Raw genomic sequence first — 23,830 nt, 5'->3', positions numbered from 1 at the left:
TTCCTATTCATCAAAAATATGGAGATGTCTTTTTATAAAGCAGTGAATATTTCAAGGCTGTTTGGTCACAGAGAACAATCTTAACCCTGAGTATCAGAAATACATCAATAGTATCTCAGAATTGCAAGACACTCTTGTACTAGCTGTCAATCAGTTTATATAAACATCATGCAAATTAAATTGGGCTATCAAACCAAAGCAATTTGCTGTGGCCTTTGGTTCATGCTGCATTTCAGTTTTATTTTGGTGCTGTTATATGCTCATATTTTGTGCTCAAGAGAGATCCTTGCTACATTCTAAAATAGAATACATCTTGCAAATTCTCTTGTGGGGAGATGTTATATTATGTTTGTAGAATGAACTGAGAGTCAGCCTTGACTGTCCTAGTAATGCATACTATAGTCTTTTATTTTGTTAGTTACTCCATTAAATAGACTTTCATCATTTTGCTAAATGTATCCAAGGTAGTTTACAATTTAAAATAATGGTATGTACTTCATGGTTATAAGTTAAAAGATCACGGAAGAGGAAAATGAGTGTATTGTTCTGTTCATACATAATTGCATGCTAAGGAATGATCATTGTTGCTTATGCATCAAAACAAACATAATCTGAATGCAATATTTGTATTCCTATGGGTGGAGGGTGGGGTGGGAAATAGGGAATAATCAAGAGTTGCAGAACACAATTCTTGATGGAGATTAAGCCTAAAGAAAGGATAGGCAATTTTGGCCAGGGACCACATTGTGTCTTCTCTCTTTGGCCATTGAGGGATTCAAGAGGGCATGGCTGTTGATGCATGGGCTGTGAGGTGGTTATCCTTCAGATTTTTCACTTCTCAGATTTTGCCATTCAGTTTCCATGTACTTTGACAATAAAGGTTTATTATTATTATTATTATTTCATCTTTACAAAATATACCAAAATAATGCTTTAATATAACTGACTTCTAGAATGCTAACTTTGAAAGAAGGCAAGGCTATGGCATATTTAAATTTAAATCCCTGTTTTGTATGGATTAATATGAGCTTTATGTGAGTTGGAATGGAATGAACACATAGAAAAATGACTTGATCTGGAATTAGATGGATTTCTCCATTGCTTGTGCATGGAAATCATTTTTTTCCAAACTAATGTGCTACTGTTTGGAACATTAAAAAGTGCTCTTCAATGCATTTTTTTAATATAAGATAAGGAAATTAAGAACAAATTTTATAACCCTACACATAACCATGCTGCTAAAATTCCAATTGGTTGCTGTGGCAGCCTTGGATTTGATTTTAGACCACCTCTGCTCCCAAAACTTTCCATTCTTCTTTTGATTTTTACACATAGTTTAGTGGGGATGGAGGTTTGCAAGCTTCAGTTCAACTAATGTGCTTTTGCCAAAAGTTTTTGCTTTGTCTTTTAACTTGTTAGGGTACGAATTAATGTAACTTTTGTATAAATGTTAGTAGCAGCAAAAGCCCATCTGGCCCCTGCAAATGATAACTGGATTCTTTCAGCATTTTATGACTTGAGGTTCTGGCAGACTTTAATTTGATTCTTCTAGGCTTCTGCCAAAGTTTTTTTTAAAGTTAGAATCTAACTGAAACTCTTTTAGAGATAAAAAATACACAAATATCTTGCCATTTCATTTTTAATCTATTTCTATTATTGCTGACATTTAAATTCTTATAAAATCTAATTATAGAGTAAAATTTCTTGATTTGTTAAACAAATGGTCATGGTGCTGAATATCTGTTTTATGCCAATATTAATTCTCTTTGTATATAATAATGTTAACTTTTTTCTTGGCCTTGTTTTGTTCAGAGCTGCCCAGAAACTTAACCTGTCCTCAAAGAAAAAGAAGCATCATGCACCTTTGCTGCATTCCCATGATGTCTCTCTCTATGCCACTAATTTTAGTGGCATCCTACAGATGTATCCTCCTCCAGCACCACCATGCCTTTTAAGAGCTGTATCAAAAGTCAAAGACAACCCAGGAATTGGAAAGGTATTTAAATCTCTGTTAATTCTCTAGTTGTTTCTTCAATAATAATGAAGAACTGGATAGCCAAATGTATTCCGACTGGAATGAATCTGATTTAATATAGATAAACTGTTTGTTCTTGTTGACAAGAATGTAATCCATGGTTACAGATTCCTGGTATTTCAGAAGCAGATCACGATAGTGGATGGAAATAAATTTTAATTTCAATTGGCACCTTTTTGCTAAGCTGCATCTGGAAGCTGCTGCAAAGTAAGCAGTCCCAAAGAAGAGCTTTTGGAGAAGTGCTGGAACATTGATAATAGTAGGTCTGTTAGGACTACGCTGAAACTCTGGGAAACCCTTTTTCAAATATGGGCGTTCCCTTTTTCATATTTATGTCTAAGATTATGTGGAAGTTATTGGGTAAAATTATCTGTGCAGAATTTTTCTGCACAGCCTGAAGATTAACTTCTCACCCCTCCTCCTTACCCATGGGTCCCTTATGTAGTGTCACTCTCTGGATACCATATGAGCAGAGATATATTGGAAGTTTTGCTGCTGTACCAAGGTAGGCCTTAGTAGCGGCTTTAACTCATGTTTATTCAGATTCATCCCTCATCTGCCTTTAGCGGCACCCTAGATGTCTCTTGACCCTTTTCAGCTCCCTACGTTCTTCTATAAACAATGGGGAGTGGTGGGAGGAATGGACCAAGAGAGATTACAGGTATGATTCTACTGAAGGCATTGGACACCTCTCAGATCTAGACCTGGGCCAGAGCCTCAGTAGGACCATGAGGAGAGTTTCAGGTATAACCCTCAGTTCCCTTTGGAATCTGACCAAATCCATCAGTTGCTGGAGGCAGATCAGTTCAATAGATGCTACCTCCCTTCAGAGGGGGATAAGAACCTCAAAGTCACCAGGATGTGATCTAACTGTGACAAAAGGCACAGGTGGCTCCCCTCTCAGATCACATTGCCATTGCTCTGGTTTGTGGTCAATGTGTCATGAATGACCTAGGATAGGCCCATGGTTGCCTTGGTCCTGAACTCCCGAGTTGCCTCCAAGGCCACCCCAAAGAAAGCAAATTAATGATAAATTAAGAAGTTTTCATTGTGTCTTCTGTCTGCTAGTCATATGCCTGTTTGCCCTACATAGCGGCTGTTACAGTCCTTACACTGTATGTTGTAAATGACTCCTGTTTTTATTTCTTGGGCTACTGGATCTTTGATTCACTTAAGATGGTTTGGAGGGCTTTAGTTGGTTGGTTCTGAGTTGTTATCTTTTTCATAGTTTGCATTGCTTGTACTGTAGTGTGTTGTATGGTCAGGCAAGTTTTAATAATATTCATTTTGCTGGAAGATGTTGTATAGGTGATCTGTTTCCTTTTCCTGGGGTTCTTGTATAGCTCCTCTTGTGGGAAGTTGAGTTGTTACTTTGGTAATGGAGCATTTGGTTTGCATGGGTAGTCTTACAATAGACTTGTTTCTAATTTGCTACCATTTCCTCTGCTGATGAAAATATCTTGTATGTTATTGTTGTTTTCTTCCCTTGTGAATTTTATCCTTTTGAAGAAGTTGATACTTTCGTATCTTCTCTAGTTGTTCCTTTTTTATTATGACAGACGTCTCTTCTACATACTGGATCCATACTTTTGGTTGCATGTATGGGATCAGTGGTGGGATTGAAATATGTGAACAACTGGTTCTCTGTGTGGATGCTGCTTCTGGAAGTCCATTGTGGGCATGGGCAACAAAAAAATTAGCTACTGGTTCTGCCGAACTGGTACAAACCGGCTGAATCCCACCACTGTATGCATGGAATGCTGTAATACAGTGTCCAAAAACTATAACAGTCCCATACATATGCCACTTAGAATCATACAACCAAAATATGGATATTACCTTGTTTTGTAGCAAAATGTCTGTAGGAAAACAACCAAACTTAGAGAGCTCTAAAGAGTGCATTGTTCAATTCTGAGCTACTTATATTATTTTCTATTAGTTCTAGATATATCTACACAACATAAGAGTTTGATGTGAGAATAGTCTCATAAAGTAAAATATTAAGGTTTCTGTTTTGCAGCTGAAATTCTGGAATATTTAATGCAGATTGTTAAACTTTGCAAAAAGGAGGGAGGAAGGAAGATGTTTTTCATATCTATCTAACTACAGTATCTACGTATATCTATCTATCTATTTATCTATCTATATCTATCTATTTATCTATCATCTATCTATATCATAGTTCAAGGCAACTCTGAATGGCTAAGATAATGAAGAAGAGAGGAAGGATAGGAAGGGAGGAACAAGGGAAAGAGGGAGGAAGGAAGGGAGGGAAGAAGGGTAGATAAAAGGAACAGAAGAAAAAAGGAAGGGAGGCAGGGTAGAAAAAGGGAGAAAGGGAAGGAGGGAGGGAAGGAAGGAGGGGGAATGTGGAAGTAAGGAGGGGCAGGGAAGTAACTAAGTAGGATAATGACAGTGACAGGCAGGGAAGGAAGAAAGGGAAAAAGGGAGGGAGGGAGGGAGGAAGGAAGGAAGGAAGGAAGGAAGGAAGGAAGGAAGGAAGGAAGGAAGGAAGGAAGATTGATTTGTTAAAAATATATAAGACATACTGTAACAAATAATATTAATGAAGATGCTGTTCAAGGACAAAGGGCCTGGTCAGTTTGTGGTCACTAAATCCCAAATGTGAGAGTAAAAGTCAGATCTTCATCAGGCAATGGCAATCCAGGGCCTCTGTTGGATATAGGTTTGTACAATTTGTTGACAAAAATTGTTTGGATCAGAGATAGCCAAAGTTTGCTATACCTATTTAGTGGCTGGGTTCAGGATTTTGGAAGGTCATTAGTAAGATATTAATCAGGTTTGCTGTAGATGCTTTTCCACAATTCCCAGTGAGTTTTCCTCTGTGCATTTCTTAACTCTTGCACTAAGTTATCTGGGTGTGGGATGAAACTCTGCAGCAAACCTGATCAATACCTTGAGTCAACAAAGCCTGCAAATCCAGACTACTAAGTACATGACTTCTACCATGTACTGTACTTACAAAACTGCAACCCTTCTTTGCTGCCATAAAAATTCTGACAACCGATTATTTTTGAGTACTTAAGCACACATGTAGAAAAGGTGATCTGTGGACATACCTTGACTTGGGTGTGGAATGGAAAGATATGTTTTCATGTAGCAAATTAGCACACACAGACCTGACTATTGTTATTCTTTGGAGTTTTTCTCTTGAGAAATAAGCAGCTTTGAAAAACCTAATAAAAAGCACAAGAACTAAAGAAACACACACACACACACACACACACACAGAGTGTACATATTTCTAAATTACCTTGTCAGATAAAGGTTTGCTCCGTGATTGAGCAAGAGAAAAGGTTAGTGCTTTAAACTTCAAAAATGTGAGCGTTTTGGGAGACCTCAAAAATAAGTTGCATTAACATTTAAATTCAGTTATGGTAGAATTTATTCTCAGAATTATAGAACTGGAAAGGGTGTCATTAACAACAGCTAGATTTGTCACCAGTTTTTACACTTTCCAGTTCCCTCTCATTAGTTTGAGGTCATTTTAGGCCTCTTTAGAGAGCTGACAAATTTTAAAAATATGCAAGGCAAGAATTATTTCCGCTTAAAATAGGTTGAAGATTCTCAATAAATTATTACATGACACCACAGGGATTTGGGTGTATGTGTTTTAAAAAATCAGGATGGCAGCGATGACCACACAATTGAAACCCTGTCCCTTTTTAAAATATTACACACTTAATGCATGCTTGCATGCATGCGTGCATGAAAAAACAACAACACAACACAACAGCTCTAATCATATCGTTGCAGCTACCATCTTGATTTTTTTGACTCTCCTGGTGGATGTCCCTGCATGACACAATGTACTATAAAGATGTCAGTATGAAGTATCCCTTTGATTTCCCTGATAGATTTTATTAAAATTGATGGAGAATGGTATTCTATAATTTGTCTAAACCCATGTTTCTCAACCTCAGCAAATTGAAGATGGATTCAGCTCTCAGAATTCTCTGGCCAAATGGATTCATAACTGGCTGGCCAACTGCATTCAATGTGTAGTCCTTAATGAACTGCATTTATATGGAGAGAGGTATGCAGTGGGGTACCCCAAGGTTCTGCCTTAGGCCCCGTACTCTTCAATATCTTCATAAAAGATTTAGATGAGGGCATAGAAGGGCAACTTGTCAAATTTGCTGATGATAATAAGCTGGCAGGAACAGCCAACACTCCAAAAGATAGGCTCAAGATGCAGAAGGATCTTGACAGATTTAAATACTGGGCATAGCTAACTAAATAAAATTCAGTGTTGAGAAAAGTAAGGTTTTACAGTTAGGAAAGAAAAACCATTGAAACTCAACATTAAGAAAACCAAGATCATGGCGTCTGGCCCTCTCAATTCCTGGCAAATAGATGGGGAAGATATGGAGGTAGTGACATATTTTATTTTCCTGGACTCCAAGATCACCGCAGATGGGGACTACAGCCAAGAAATTAAAAGATACTTGCTCCTGGGGAGGAAAGCTATGGCAAATCTAGACAGCACACTAAAAAGCAGAGACATCACCCTGCCAACAAATGTGTGAATAGTCAAGGCCATGGTTTTCCCACTTGCAATGTATGGCAGTGAAAGTTGGACCATAAAAAAGGCTGAGCACCAAAGTAGTGAGGCCTTTGAACTATGGTGCTGGAGAAGACTCCTGCGAGGCAGACTCCTGCGTTGGACTGCAAGGCATTCAAACCAGTCAGTCCTAGAGGAGAACAACCCTGACTGCTCTTTAGAAGGCCAGATCCTGAAGTTGAAACTCAAATACTTTGGCCACCTAATGAGAAGGAAGGACTCACTGGAGAAGAGCCTAATGCTGGGAAAGATTGAGAGCAATAGAAGAAGGGGACGAGAGAATGAGGTGTCTGGATGGAGTCACTGAAGCAGTAGGCATGAGCTTAAATGGACTCCAGAAGATGGTAGAGGACAGGAAGGCCTGGAGGAACGTTGTCCATGGGGTCGCGATGGGTTGGACACGACTTTGCAACTAACAACAACAACAAAAGAAAAACCAAATGCACAGGTGTAGAATATGTGATACCTGGCTCAATAGCAGTAATTGTGAGAGGGATCTTAGTGGACAACAAATTAAATATGAGCCAGCAATGTGCTGCCGGCTGCCAAAAAAGTCAACAGTCCTAGGCTGTTTTAACAGATGGATAGAATCCAGAAATGTTAGTACTGCTTTACCATGCCTTGGTAAAACCAAACTTGGAATATTGCATCCAGATGTTGAGACTCTATAAAAAGTGCAGAGAAGAGCAACAAAGTTGATTAGGGGACTGGAGGCAGGAAGGTTGCAGCAAGTGGGTATGTCTGAATTAATGAAAAGAAGGACTGGGGTGACATGATACCAATGTTCCAATATTTGAGGGACTGCCACAAAGAAGAGTGAGTCAAACTGTTTTCCAAAGCACCTGAAGACAGAACAAGAAGCAATGGATGGAAATGAATCAAGGAGAGAACCAACCTAGAAATAAGGAGAAATTTTCTGAGAGTTAGAACAATCCATCAGTGGAACGGCTTGCCTTCAGAAGTTGTGGGTACTCCAACAGTGGAGGTTTTTAAAAAGATTGGATAGCCATTCATCTGAAATGGTAGGTCTTCTGCTTGGACAAGGGTTTGGGCTACAAAACCTCCAAGATCCCTTCCAACTCTGTCATTTTGTTATTTAGTAGAATAAAAAAAATGGAATGATTTCTTTGTGCAGTCTCATTGAGCACTATTAAATTTAATGTCAAACTAGTAAGGAAGATGTTTGAAAACCATTTAATACTGTGACCAAAAGAAGTTAGATTATGCTCAGCTTCTGATATTAATGTGCTACTTAAGATAATTCATCAGATTGCGGTATTTTAAAAAAAGACATCCTTTTTACAATAAGTGGTGCTCTGCATTCTAATTTGACTTTCTTTTCCCTCTTTCTGGAATTGTAGATTACTTTTTTAAATGCAAAACATTATTTTTCTTTGAACTATATTCAGTATATGCTTTGTAATTTAGTGTCATTTACTAGACTAACAGGAGGTGTTAGATTTATTCCAAAAATCCTTTCAATTTTTAAAACAACAGAATAAAAGAATAACAAAATAACACACTTGGATGGGACCTCACAGATCATCTGGTCCATTCCCCTGCTCAAGCAGGAAAGCCTATACCATTTCAGACAAACGGCTGTCCGGTCTCTTCTTAAAAACTTCCAGTGTTGGAGCATTCACAGCTTCTGGAGGCAGGTTGTTCCACTGGTTAATTGTTCTAACTGTCAGGAAGTTTCTCCTTAGTTCTAGGTTGCTTCTCTCCTTGATTAGTTTCCATTCATTGCTTCTTGTCCTATCTTCAAGTGCTTTAAAGGAATTTATTTTTTTTGTGTTAAGCAATAAAAAGCTGTGTGTGTTTGTGTGTGTGTGTGTGTCTGTGTCTATGTGCGCATAGGAACCAAGAAAAAAATCCATCACTTAATATATCGAGAAATCATATGTTTAGTTCTTTCATTTTTTAAAATATTTGATTTTTTATTCTCTTCTTGTCAGCCATAACTGAATACAATTTACTAACCCTACATAGACTTTCTTCAACTGATTGTATGTCCTCATCAGTTCTTCTTATGACAGTTGTTGGATGGATAACAAATAGCTATTTAACTTTGTCATCTTTATTGTTACTTGTTTCCTAATAACTTCAGTGTAATTTTCAGTATAAATCATTTCAGATCATGTCTGGATCTGATTTGGTCACCACCCTCCTCCCCTCCACTTTAAAGCCTTAAGGCATTTTGTAAAACTAGAATAATAGTAATTTCCATTATAGGATTGAAGTCAGATGAAATGAAGTTTACCATGATTATATAAAGTAATAATAAAATAACAAACCAACCTGATTTTTGTTTATTGCCTTGTATCAATGATTAATGCACAGAAAACACATAATCTCTCTAGTGAATGCTTTTAATGAATGAATCAAAAGATGGAAAGTTGCAAGGAATACATACTGTATTTCATTCTGTATCTACTTTTTAAAAAGTGGTTTTATGCCAGCCACTGGGGAAAAGAGAATCAATTTTCATTTAGTATAGGCTATAGTATGAAAAGTATGAAGTATGTATGAAGTATGAAGTATGTATGAAGTATGAAGTATGTAGTATGAAGGGATGCAGTGGCTCAGTGGGTTAGGACGCTGAACTTGTCGATCGGAAGGTCGGCAGTTTGGCGGGTCGAATCCCGAGTGCCGCGTAGCAGAGTGAGCGCCTGTTACTCGTCCCAGCTTCTGCCCACCTAGCAGTTTGAAAGCACGTAAAAATGCAAGTAGAAAAATAGGGACCACTCCGGTGGGAAGGTAACAGCGTTCTGTGCCCCTTTGGCGTCTAGTCATGCCGGCCACATGACCACGGAGACGTCCTCGGACAAGCGCTAGCTCTTCGGCTATGAAACAGAGATGAGCACCGGCCCCTAGAGTTGGAAACGACTAGCACGCATGTGCGGGGGAACCTTTACCTTTACCTTTTATAGTATGAAAATAGTAACATGACAGTACTTCCTTTAGGTTCTCCCGAGAGTATAATAGTTGTTCTCTTAGTATATAACAATTATTGCATATAAAAGTGCCATAAGTAGAAGCAGTGCAGTATATGAAGGATATCTAGGGACCAAATCTACAAGTTGTATACTTCTCAGTCAATGGTAAGACTGTGGGTGATTTCAGATGGGAACACCTTAAAGTGCAGAAGCAGAAGCAGAATGGGGTTGTTATATCCTTTTCAGGTCTCTTAAAATTTTCATATAAGAGAAAATAAGGGAAGAAAAACAACTGGATCAAATCAGAGTTAAATTATAGAGTCCTCTCTGAACTTCATTGTTTGCTTGTTTGCTTGCAGAAATTTGGTTTCTGACCATATGTTTAGGTTTAGGTTTTAGGTTTTATTTAATTTGTATACCGCCCTTCTCCCTAGGGACTCAGGGCGGTTCACAGGGCATATATAAATAACAATACAAAAGTTAAAAAAGATTAAACCAATGCCCAATTAAAAACAATAATACAATTCTAAAACAACAATTTAAAACCCATAATCCCCCGTCAGGCCAGACCAGCTAATTCAAATAAGTGGGTCTTCAGGCCACGACGGAAAGTTCGGAGGTCTGATGCCATCCGGAGCTCCACCGGCAGTTGGTTCCATAATGCCGGAGCGCCCACAGAGAAGGCTCTCCCCCTGGGGGCCACCAGACGGCATTCCCTGACTGGGGGCACCCTGAGGAGGCCCTCTCTGTGGGAACGCACAGGGCGGAGGGGAGTTGACGCCGGCAGCAGGTGGTCCCCGAGGTAACCCGGACCCATGCCATGTAAGGACTTAAAGATCATAACCAAGACCTTGAACCTCACCCGGAAGACAACTGGTAACCAATGCAGCTCGCGGAGCAAAGGTGTAACATGGGAGTACCGGGAAACTCCCAAGACAACTCTCGCGGCCGCATTCTGTACCAGTTGGAGCCTCCGAGTGGTCTTCAAGGGAAGCCCCATGTAGAGAGCATTACAGTAGTCAAGGCGAGAGGTCACGAGCGCATGAGTGACCGTACACAGGGCATCCCAGTCCAGATAGGGCCGCAACTGGCGCACCAGGCGAACCTGGGCGAAAGCCCCCCTAGTCACGGCCACTATATTATCTTCCAGGGTAAGCCGTGAATCTAGGAGGACTCCCAAGTTGCGAGCCCTATCCACGGGGGGTAAGAGCTCACCCCCCATAGAAAGAGATGGAACATTTTGAATGTCCCGGGATGCCGGAATGTACAGCCACTCAGTCTTGTCAGGGTTGAGTTGAAGTCTGTTCCTCCCCATCCAGACCCGAACCGCCTCCAGGCAACGGGACATCACAGCGAGGGCATCACTGGGGTGGTTTGGGGTCGTAAAGAAAAGTTGGGTATCATCGGCATATTGATGATACCCAACTCCAAAACCACGAATGATCTCACCCAGCGGTTTCATGTAGATGTTGAACAGGAGAGGCGAGAGAACCGACCCCTGAGGAACTCCACAAACGAGAGACCTAGGGGCCGATCTCTGCCCCCCTGCCAACACCGACTGCGAGCGTCCCAGGAGATAGGAGGAGAACCACTGAAGAACTGTGCCTCCCACTCCCAATCCCCTGAGACGCCGCAGCAAGATACCATGGTCGATGGTATCGAAAGCCGCCGAGAGGTCTAATAGGACTAGGACAGAGGAATATCCCCTGTCCCGAGCCCTCCAGAGATCATTCACTAGAGCGACCAATGCCATCTCCGTGCTGTACCCGGGCCTGAAACCCGATTGGTAAGGGTCCAGATAATCCGCTTCATCCAGGACCAGAGGGAGCTGATGCGCCACCACACTCTCGACAACCTTCGCAAGAAAGCGAAGGTTGGAGACTGGACGAAAGTTGTTCAATACAGCCGGGTCCAAGGCAGGCTTCTTGAGGAGAGGTCTCACCACCGCCTCCTTCAAGACGGTGGGGAAATAGCCCTCACTCAAGGAAGCTGATATAACCGCCTGGAGCCAGCCTCGTGTCCTCTCCCTAGCTGCATAAACCAGCCAGGAAGGGCACGGGTCCAACAAACATGTGGAGGAGCTCAGCCTCCCCATAATCCTGTCCACTTCATCAGGGGTCACAGAATCAAACTCTTTCCAGGTAACGTTGACAAGACCGCCTGTGTCCTGATCGCCTGACTCTGCCCAGTTGGAGTCCAAACCGGTCCGAATCCGAGCGATTTTATCCGACAGATGTTGACTAAATTCCTCGGCACGACCCTGCAAGGGATCCTCCCTCACCTCCTGATTAAGAAGTGAGCGAGTCACCCTAAACAGGGCGGCCGGGCGATTATCTGCAGACGCGATGAGGGTGGAGAAGTAATTACACCTCGCCACCCTCATCGCTGCGAGATAAGACCTAATATAGGTTCTTAACCGCAACCGGTCGGGTTCGGATCGGCTAGACCTCCAACAGCTCTCTAGGCCCCGTTTCCGACGCTTCATCTCCTGGAGCTCCGCGGAGAACCATGGAGCTCGCTGGGATCTGCGCCGGGTCAGGGGCCGCAAGGGTACAACCCGGTCAAGTGCCTCAGTGGCTGCCCTTTCCCAGGCTTCCACTAAGGCATCCGCCGAGTTGTGAGCAATGGAGGCAGGTGGGGACCCCAGCGCCGCTTGGAATCTATCAGGATCCATTAAGCGTCTGGGGTGGTACCATCTAATTGGCTCCGTGCCCCCATGGCGGGGGGTGGCAAAACGGAAGACCAGCCGCAGGAGATGATGATCGGTCCATGACAGGGGCATAATAAATGGAGAGCCCCCACCAAGATCATCCAACCACCGTCTAGATAAAAAAATCAGGTCAAGGGTGTGGCCTCCCTCATGAGTTGGTTCTGAAATTACTTGCGTCAGGTCCATGGCCGTCATGGAAGCCATGAACTCCCGAGCTAGCTCAGATGAACCTCCCAGGGATGGTAGATTGAAGTCTCCCAAAACTATAAGTTTGGGAAACTCAACCACCAAACCCAATATCTTGATATCAGGAATATAATCTGAGAAGGAAAACATTTGGTTTTGCTCTTGTTACTATTCAGTCATTAATATTTGGAAACCTTTGCAAATCTACTATAAATCAACCAAAGAACTAATAGTACTACTGCCATTTGCCCTTCCTTGCTTCAGAGAAATGATACAATATCTGATTTCAGCCTAGGAGATTATGGCCCACATTTATTTGTTTGCTTACTGATGGGTCAGCACTATTTAAAGAGGTTACCCATATTATCATGTATGATAATATGATAAATAAAATCAGTCTCAAATTCAGTGCAAATTAAAACTCAAATCACTTCCAAAATACTAGAATCATATTTGGCTCTAACTAGATCCCTGCACCCCTTCATGGATTACTGCCTTGTCGTGGTGAAGGGGCTTGTGTAATTCAATGAAGCTATGAGCTATGCCGTGCAGGGCCACCCAAGACGGACAGGTCATAGCAGAGAGTTCTGACAAAACATGATCCACTGGAGAAGGAAATGGCAACCCACTCCAGGATCTTTGCCATGAAAACCCTATGGACAGTACCAAAAGGCAAAACGATATGACGCTGGAAGATGAGCCCCTCAGGTCGGAAGGCGTCCAATATGCTACTGGGGAAGAGCAGAGGGCTAGTACTAGTAGCACCAGAAAGAATGAAGCGACTGGGCCAAAGCCAAAAGGACGCTCAGCTGTGGATATGTCTGGTGGTGAAAGGAAAGTCCGATGCTGTAAAGATTTTTTCTCCATAGGATCCTGGAATGTAAGATCCATGAATCAAGGAAAGCTGGACGTGGTCAAACAAGAGATGACAAGACTGAACATCGACATCTTAGGAATCAGCAAACTAAAATGGACAGGAATGGGTGAATTTAATTCAGATGACCATCAGGTATACTACTGCGGGCAAGAATCCCTCAGAAGAAATGGAGTAGCCTTCATGGTCAATAAAAGAGTAGGAAAAGCAGTACTGGGATACAATCCCCAAAATGACAGAATGATCTTATTTTGAATCAAGGCAAACCATTCAATATCACAGTAGTCCAAGTTAATGCCCCAGCACTGGTGCTGTAGAGGATGAAATTGACCTGTTCTATGAAGCCCTACAGCACCTTATAGAACTAACACCAAAAATGATGTCCTTATCATCATGGGGGATTGGAATGCTAAAGTAGGAAGCCAAAAGATAACCGGAATAACAGGCAATTTTGGCCTTGGAGTAGAAAATGAAGCAGGGCACAGGCTGATAGAATTTTGTCAAGAGAATACGATGGTCATAGCAAGCACTCTTTTTCAACAACCCAAGAGACGGCTCTACACATGGATATCACCAGACGGTCAACACAGAAATCAGATTGACTATGTGCTCTGCAGCCAAAGATGGAGAAGCTCTATACAGTGAGTAAAAACAAGACCAGGAGCTGACTGTAGCTCAGACCATGAGCTTCTTGTTGCAAAGTTTAGGCTTAAACTGAAGAAAGTAGGGAAGAGCACTAGGCCACTCAGGTATGAATTAAATCATATCCCTGTTGAATATACAGTAGAGGTGACAAATAGAGTGCCTGAAGAACACTTTTGCAACATTGGTTTGCAACATTGTATAAGAGGTAGCAACTAAAACCATCCCAAAGAAAAAGAAATGCAAGAAAGCAAAATGGCTGTCTGAGGAAGCTTTGCAAATAGCTGAATAAAGGAGGGAAGTGAAAGGCAAGGGAGAAAAAGAAAGATACACCCAATTGAATGCAGAATTCCAGAGAACAGCTAGAAGAGACAAGAATGCCTTCTTAAATGAACAGTGCAAAGAAATAGAAGAAAACAATAGAATAGGGTGGACCAAAGATCTGTTCAAGAAAATTGGAGAGATGAAGGGAACGTTTAATGCAAAAATGGGCATGATAAAGGACCAAAATGGCAGGGACCTAACAGAGGCAGAAGAGATTAAGAAGAGGTGGCAAAATTACACAGAAGAATTATACAAGAATGAGCTTAACGTCCCTGATAACCACAATGAGGTGGTCACTGACCTCGAGCCAGAAATCCTAGAATGTGAAGGCAGGAGTCTTATAACCATCCCAGTTAAGTGATTGTCCAATCTATTTTTGAAAACCTCCAGTGATGGAGCACCTACAACCCCAGGCTATTCCATTGATTAATTGCTCTGTCAGAAAATTTCTCCTTACTTCTAGGTTGTGTCTCTGTTTGACAAACTTCAACCCATTATTTCTTGTCCTGCCCTCTGATGCTGTAGAGAATAAGTCAATCCTCTCTTCTTTGTGGCAGTCCTTCAAGTACTGGAAGACAGTTATCATGGTCCCGCCCCGATCCTTTTCTTCAATAGGCTAGACATACCTAGGTCCTGCAAGTGTTCGTCATACGATTTAACCTTCAGACCCTTTATTATCTTTGTGAGTATCCCCAGTAAATTCTAAGGTGAATAGAAGTTCCAGGAGGGTGGCACTATTTAGCATGAGAAGCATTGACGTGCCAGTTGCATAGCTGAGTTATGGTGTTTCACTAATGACGTCCCCCTTGTATTTTTTTTCCTGTGCCCAGCCTGTGTTTCTACATTGCACATAGCACCCTGGCCTTGTGGGTTAGCATCTTGAGCACCTACAAAATACTTCTTCAGGCTGCAGCACCTATAGAGCAGGAAACCAAGGAAGAAAGCTAAAAGGGGAAGTGTAAAAATTGCTGGAAAACCTGGACATTCATTTGCAATCAGTGTAGAGAAGACAGTAGTGTAAAAATAGTAACTTCCTGCATTCCATCTGGCTTTTGTGTTCGATATAATATTTTCCATATATGTGTTTCTATCAGTCTTAATTGTTCCAAAAATGAAAATGAAATTTAAATTTGTTTTGGGGGTGCTCTGCTTTACATGTTTTGTTGCATATGTGTATGTGAATGTTTAAGAGAATATTCGTCTGATTTGTTTTCATTTCAGCATCAGCTTAACATGCCCTTAAAATGACAGGAATAGAAGCATTTCAAAATGTGTATGTTGCTTCTGTAACCTTCTGTCTCCCAGTTATTTTTATTTATTTTTAAAAGGGCAGTTTTGCACTGTGGTAGGATTTCTTTCACTAATCCTGCTGAACACCACACCCACCAGCACTTTTCTCTTGGACTCATACTGAAATGTATAAATCCGAGAAGTTCAGCAGTTTAATGTTAACCTACCATGTTTAAACCCACATGAATTACTGAAGCAGTTAATTAGCAAGATAGTTGTGTGATTTGCATAATACAGACAGCCTCATGAATAAAGACAAGCATCCATTCTTATGAGGATGCTTAGAGGGGCTGCCATGCATGCATTTGTTTTAGGATAATTTGCAGGAATTATAATTGGTTTGTAGAAGAACCCTTACAGCTTGATTTCTAAACATGCTGATTATGATCATGCAGTTAAAATAACCAACAACTTGAAATATATGACTGTCATATTGTTCTCTACCCTATAACAAAACACAAGGAAACTATATTAAAGTGATTTAAAAAGACATAGAATTTACCAGATTAGGTGGAGGTAAACCCTACACTCCCCCATCCTCAACTTTCACCTTGAGGTTTTACCAAGTGATGGGGATCTATTTTGAGAAGACCTCCAACATCTACAAACACGTCTATGTTTGTTTCCTTGAGAACTCAAGCTCAGTTTATCAGAGTTTGATCTTTCATGAAAATGAAACTTATATTCAAATATCTTGATGGTCCTCATTGTATATGCTGATGCTGATGCTGTTCTCAGCATATATTTGGGAGGTAGACCAGTCCTTCTCTGTCATCACGATAAGTTCAGCACATTTTTGTAAGACCTTCATTAGGGCTTTTTGTCTGCTATGAGTGACAAATACTCTCCTTTATTGAATATTGCTCATTTGGTACCATGAGGATTATAGAACCCAATTTTTTTTAAAAAAAAAAACAGTTGAATAAAGCAACCTCTTGTTTGTTTAGCACAGGGGTAGGCAACCTTGGCTCTTTTATGACTCATGGATTTCAACTCCCAAATTCTGGGAGTTGAAGTCCACGAGTCATAAAAGAGCCAAAGTTGACTACCCCTGGTTTAGCACTTTGTCCATGGAGACCCTAGGCAGATAATGCTCATCTTCTGGGCTGTCCTATGTCTTCCTGATGTAATTCTTAATATCTTTATTAATTCTGGTGTTAAAATCTCCAGTCAGTAAAATATCTGCATTTGTCAGCAATTGTCAGCTCTTTTCAAAACAATTTGTAGAGAGGACCAAATCTTAAACTGCATATTTAAACTTGCCAACAGAGAAATAAATATAAATACAAAGAGTTGGCCCAAAGGATTTATTTATCTAACTGGATTATCTGGATGTGATTGTTATCAGATCAATCCCTCTTTTGCATAGTTCCCTTAAAGTCACCCGAAATAAAAGTTGATATCATTCACTTGCTCTTTCATGCAAATCCAATTTCATTGGTGGAGGAAAAACCTAAAAAAAAGAGAGGGGGAAATATTCTGATACCATATCTCCTGTAGGAAAATAATCTCCATTTTTCCCAAGTATTGTTTAAAGGGGGTATCCACAAGCTTGTTCTGACTATCTGGTAAAGTTTCAAGGGATGACTTTAATATTTCCAGGGGCCCTGGGAGCCAATTAGTCAGCAGTGTTCAGAGTCTTATGCTTCTGCCAAATTTCAGGAAGGTGTACAAGACGATAGGGAACTTATAGTAGGACATCATGAATTTTGCTTTCACGAATCAAATCTGTCTGTTTTATCAATTCATTTTCTGAAGCTGAGGGGTTCCCTTAATCTTTCTCAGAGCCTTGGTGGCACAGTGGTTAAAAGTATAATATTGCAGGCAAACTTTGCCCACAGCCAGGAGTTTGATCCTGACTGGCTCAAGATTGACTCAGCCTTCCATCCTTCCGAGGTCAGTAAATTGAGGACCCAGATTATTGGGGGCATTATGCAAATACATAGTAAACTGCCTAGGCAGGGGTGTCAAACTCCTGGCTCATGGGCCGGTTTCATCATACCGAAGCTGCACCCACCCCATTGCTGGCAATGCAAAAAGAGTTGCAATACATCGCAACATGTCACATGACATGGCGGGTTTGACACCCGTGGCCTAGAGAGTGCTGTAAAGTGCTATGGAGCAGTATAGTGTAAGTCCAAATGCTATTGCTATTGTTATTCCTCAGTCAGAGAGGTGGTGGGAGTATGGTGAATTTGTTCATAGTCAGATCCATCTCTGTTGTCATTGCATAGTCATCCAGTTTCACTGTGATATTCCTCATTGGGAATAGGGGTTGCCTATATTGCAGTGGATTCATTTGCTAGGACAAATGAATCTATAGTGTATTTGAAACATAGCTTCTCATCTTCTAAAACAATAATTTTAAAGAAGCAGGCTCTCAACAACAGCTCCTCCTTTGTGATCCTTTCACTTAAATGCTGTTTAACCACTATGGAACAAAAGATGGATGAGAAAATAGATATTTACACCTGTATATTTTTTTTCTTGAAATCTCCTAAGCTTGGTCAGATGTTATAGTGGCAGAGGTAAGTTCAAAGAAGATATTGCTAATTCCTAGTTAAATAGAAGATTTTTTTAAATATTCAAATCATGTGTGCTCATACATCTGGTGTGAAATGATGCATAGCAGGAACTTTGTATCTTTATTTGCATGACTAGATCAACTTTGTGCAAGAGATGTACAAATTCTAAGCTTCTTAAGACATACCTGAGCATTTTTGTACAGAATCTGCAGTGCTTTTCTCTTAAAATGAGGTCATTCATTGCCACTAAATGGAGAAATACAAAAATAATCTTACTATAATTAAGATTTATTAATTATAAATAATTAAATGAACAAAAAATGAACTCATCTTAGGTCTAGTGTATTCATATTTTGAAATTTGTGTAACTTTCAGTGCACAAATGAGATTGCATATCTGTGGGAGAAATATTGGCTTGCAGTAAATTATGTAAATTAATGTCTTACGCATCTTCCTTTTTCTTCCTTGAAATTGCTAGTTTTGTGGCATTGCTTTTGCATCTATAGCTTTTATTTTCTTTGCTTCACATAAGTGCATGGCAATAACCTTATGTACTCCAGCCTGAGTTTTTTTTCTCTTGCTGTTGTTGATTGGGTAGATTGTGACCTTCAGGGAAGCACTCTCATCCCTAAAGCAATGAATAGTGATTGCAGGATTTTCATCAGTATCTAGTTATTGGCCTGTGGGGTTTAAAGAAATATTTTTTTGAGATCTCCCTTGATCTCCTGCCTCCTCCTCCTCCTTTCAGGGTTACCTAGTTTAAACACCCCATCTGATGACGGCCTCACATCACCCTCCAGATGTGGGATAGGTAATTAAAGGAAAGAAAGATGCCATGTATTTGATCCACAATCACATGGAACATGCTATTTGGGGGGTGGCATTTCCTTTCTTCTTTCTGGTTCTTGTTTGAGATACAACAGAGAATTGATAGGATTTGGAGAGAAGAATATGTCTTAATCTTTGGGTTGTAATATGTAGGTGGCTAACTGATCACATAAATACAGGAGAAATTGTTCTTATATCTAAAGCAGGGCTAGAATGTTTTACAATATATACTGTTAATCTGTTTGCTGTATTGAACATCAGACTCAAACACTCAATCACTCTCTCCCTTAGGTGTACATACACAGGCATACAAAAAATTGGGAATTATACTCGATATTATATATTTATGCAAAAGTATATGTTCCCCAGCCCATAAAGTTTGAATGGAAGAGATTTACTATTATTTCTATTTGCATCCAAGTTTGAGAGCAGCAGGGTGGAAAGTACCGATCAGTTTCTTTAAAAAAGGGGGTGGGGAGGCTTGCAAATTGTCCTTTCAAATTCCAGTTCTTAGATATGAACAGTTAGAATTGTGATAAAGAAATGTTTTTTTTCTCGCTGTATAATCAGAGGGATTGGCATATCCTACTTATTTCTGTGGCCAATTCCTGTCAGGTCCTGATTCAAATTTTGCAGTGAGGATATGGTTCTTGTTTTCTTTCCATTTCTCCATTTTGCTCTTTTGGATATTGTATTTTTCAACCCTGCCAATATGTCTCAGAAACATTTAATTGGGTTGGAATAGTCTTTTCTTGTTTCCTAGATAAACCAAGGAATATAAATGCTATGAGTCTGACATTCTTCACGTAGCGTAACTGAAGACCATGCCTGATTGAGACAATTTGTTAGCTTCTAGTTGTTGAGAAAATCAGTTTTGGTTCACTGTATTTTATAAACTTAGTTGTATTAGAACAGACATGTTAAACACAAGGCCCGGGGGCCGGATCCGGCCCGTGAAGTGGTTTCATGTGGCCCGCAAAGCCATCCTGGAAACAGTGAGGGAACGTCCCCCACTGCCTTGGCCCTGGCGCAGAGATCCTCCTTCTGCCAGAGACCCTCAGATCTGTCCCACTCCTGCCCAGGCCCCCATAGGCACCCTTGATGAGAACAATGTAGAGCTGGCCACGCCCACCCAGTAGGCCATATGCACTCTAGCCACGCCCACCCAGTAGGCCACGCCCACCCTGGCCATATGCACCCGGCCCCCTGAGGGCAACTGCAATGCTGATGCGGCCCTCAATGAAATTGAGTTTGACACCCCTGTATTAGAAGATCAGTTTGTTCTGCTGTTTTTATCTAACATTCTCCTAAGGTCAGTCAGGGTAAAATCATGATGACTGAAATGAGCATTGGTGTAGCATTGATAAATGCCACCTATCAAATATAAACAGAATATTCATAGTTATAGTTCCTTATACATCAGTGCATTTTTTGAATTGATATCCTCTTTGTATATTTATTTACAGAAAATGATACTTACTTAGCCCCTTGGCAACATTCTCAAGGTCGAAGGAACATCTCTAACATACACTGGTAGTAGCTTCATGCAGCTTTTATTGGAAACTAGTCTTGAATGTGTCACCTACAATACTTACTTTCACTTTGAAGCAATTGCTTATTTTATTTTAAGGTTCAGTTATTTTCTAGGACTGTCGTGTCATATTCATATCACATTTAGATGGTGGGGGAGATGGAACAGGGAAGAAACCTAAATGCTAAAGAAAAAGATAGTGACTTCCCAAAGCTAACATGCTTGACGAATATTGTATTTGTGGTAGTAAGTGTTTTTATCCAAGCAGATTTCAGAACATAATTAACCTTGATGTTTTCTATAAAAATAATATTCAAATCTGTACTTTGGGAAATATTTCATAGGACAGATAAATATATAATATATTTAGAGATGGCAAAGCACTCTGAACTGGTGCTCTTTTTGAGAAATCTATTTCTATCTTCAACATGTTTCAGTTAATTCAGCATATTTTTTGGCTAGAAAATATAGGTATGCAGTATTTGTGCATATATATTCTTTTTATCTGAAGAGTCCAAAAAGTAAATTGGAACAGGGAGAGGGGTTCTGTCTCTGACTGAGAGAAAATCTCTCCAGCTCTGTAATTGAGTAGAGTTTGAATCTGAGTTTTTCTCACCCAAATCCTGTGAGTTAAACATTACATAATGCTGGCACTGCAGTGAAATTAATATTTATTGATATACTGCCTTGAACATGGAGGTCGCTTTTAGCTCTTGTGATTCATTACCATTGGTAGAACTATCTTTCATGAATTTGCCTTTTCCCTCTTTACATCCATTGAAGACAGCAGCTGTCATTATATATTTGTAATAGCAAATTCCTCCATATGTTTTAGACTGAGTAAAACATGAATGCACAAGGCTACCAACTTTTGCCTTTTTTATTTCTCCTTTGTACATTATTGTATAATATTCTGAACATGATGTGTAGAAGCTTACTGAGTAGTAAATACCTACGCTGATGCAAATGATAGAATATGCAAAGATTTTGTGGGAAAACCTTGTGCTTGAAATTATATGACCAATAATATATTTTTGGCAGGCTAATTAATTCGAGCTTAAAACATAGGCTGTAACTCAGTAGAGGAAGACGTGCTGTGCATATGAAAGGTCAAAATCAAAAAGAACTCAGAAAGATTCTTGTATTAAATCCTTGCTCAGCTACTACATACAGTATACTAGATAGCTAGATGGACTCATGGTATCATTCAGAGCTGTATAGGCACTGTAAACCAAGGGTTTGAGATACAGTGTTATTATTTACTTGTACTGCACTAAAATCTATATTTTAAATGATTTTTAGGTGAAGGTGATGGTGAGAATTTGCCCGTCACAAGGAACACACAACACATCAGAATCTATGTCATTTCTGAAGGTAGATTCACGAAAAAAGCAGATCACACTTTATGACCCATCTACAAGTGGCTCTAATGCAAGTCACCGAAGAGGAGCTGTGGCCGTCCCAAAGATGTTTGCTTTTGATGCAGTGTTCCCCCAGGATGCTTCCCAGGTACCAAAGCTGAATATATAAAGCTCATAATTTGAGTTGCTGCCATGACATTTAATTCTGGCAAGAGAGTTCTTTTACAGTATTTTTTTCCTTTGAATTAGTTGGTTTAATTACTGGGAAGGCATGCTAATTAATAGTCAGTTTGCAAGGCCTCACGCTGTTTTAATTTAGCCCAGATGTGAAATTAAGAAGCAATATCTGTAGAGGTAATTCTGTTCAGTGATTATATTCCTACTATCTTTCTTGTGTGGTTTAAAGCAACATATAAGCAACAATTTGTGACTTCCATAGTATCCCTTTTTAGTCTTAGTTGTAGCATAGTATTTATAGGTTTTGGCTGATCTGTACCATTATGAGAGATCATCAAATATTTTGTTGATTGTGGAAGTCTATTTTTGGTTGGATAGTCTAGTTTTTTCAAAGTATATTGACTTCAGCTCCCATAATCCCTACCTAGCCCATAGGAACTGAGAAAATCTGGAATGCTACAATGGTTTTCATATTCTTTTCAAGAAAACATAGACAGGCCTCTTTGAGAAAATATGTGGTGCCGACTGTCCCCCCCCTAAAAATGGCTGCCCATCATTGCCAAACGATGAGGCATGACTGTAGAACAATGACCCATACTTAAAACAGACTCTTGGCCTGCAGTCTTATACATGTGCATTGGAAGAATTGCACTGCATATCCGTACAAAAAAAGGCCTAAGTAGTAGCCTTAGCACATGTCTTACAGGATGCCTTGGGACTCTTCATTAGAAGGATTTTCTAATGGACTTTGTAGGATTTTCACAATACACAAGTTAGTGTCCCATTGGAGACAATTGGAAGATTGAAATAACCTGTTTTTGAAAGTACAAGTGACAGTGAGTGTTTCACCAGTTTTGTTGCTTTCTGTATCAACATAGTCCAATTCAAAGAAGGAACAGAATTAGGAAGAGTGCTCTCCTTCAACCACCAAGGAGCACCCTTGCCATTCCTCCTTTCTCCTTTTTCTTCTCTCTGACTAAGAAATAACTCACCATTCTCCATAATTCTTGCCATCCCTTCTTCCTTTCACATTCAGATGGCATGAATATAAAGAGAAAATGTACTAAAACATTACAAAGACATCAGCTATGCTTTATTTCCACATATATATGTGCCCAATATATCATGAAAATGCTGTCTGGTATTCATCTACATGTGAATGGACATTGGATTCCCCAACTCCTTCTTCCCCCCTCTCCCCCTCACCCTGGATTCTGATAGCATTGTCAATGAAAGGGACCTGGAGCACACCTTCTTAGATCTGGTGGGATAAGGAGAAATAATGGGAGAAGACATTTTGCCTGACCCTAGACCGCTTGTTTAGAATATAATACAGTATATTGTGGAAACTCAGAAAATAAGTTAGTTCAGTAATACAATTAAGTCTGGTATGTAAATGTATCTTGTCAGTGTATCTGCTTAGATGAAATATTCCACTAGCATGTTATATTGCTAAGATGGAGACATAGGGTCAGGTCCGTGGGTTTTATGGCTCCCTTTCCTTTCTGTTCTGGCATGAATTTCCCATCTATTTTTTTAAGTAGCCTTGATTTTGGTTAAGAATTAGAGCTGCTTATGGTTTGTACAAGGGATGCAGTGGCTCAGTGGGTTAGGATGCTGAGCTTGTCGATCAGAAGGTTGGCAGTTTGGCAGGTCGAATCCCGAGTGTCGCGTAACAGAGTGAGCGCCTGTTACTTGTCCCAGCTTTTGCCAACCTAGCAGTTCGAAAGCACGTAAAAATGCAAGTAGAAAAATAGGAACCACTACAGTGGGAAGGTAACAGCGTTCCGTGCGCCTTTGGCGTCTAGTCATGCTGGCCACATGAC

At 40.2% G+C, this 23,830-nt stretch overlaps 1 protein-coding gene across 1 annotated transcript in view; it reads left to right on the top strand.

Annotated features, from left to right (window-relative positions):
- The window catches only part of KIF26A (kinesin family member 26A), a gene marked incomplete at both ends in the record, with an annotated part of 189,985 nt that overhangs the window by 144,707 nt on the left and 21,448 nt on the right, over window positions 1–23,830 (top strand). Inside the window, 2 exons of the mRNA XM_083353389.1 lie at window positions 1,813–1,996; window positions 21,769–21,975. Coding sequence (XP_083209515.1) covers window positions 1,813–1,996; window positions 21,769–21,975 — 391 coding nt within the window. The remainder of the gene's footprint in view (window positions 1–1,812; window positions 1,997–21,768; window positions 21,976–23,830) is intronic.

The sequence above is a fragment of the Vipera ursinii genome (assembly GCF_947247035.1).
Source record: "Vipera ursinii genome assembly, chromosome: 1".
Classification (NCBI taxonomy): domain Eukaryota; kingdom Metazoa; phylum Chordata; class Lepidosauria; order Squamata; family Viperidae; genus Vipera; species Vipera ursinii.
Note: the sequence above shows the minus strand (reverse complement) of the source record. Positions and strands in the feature narration are given on the sequence as shown.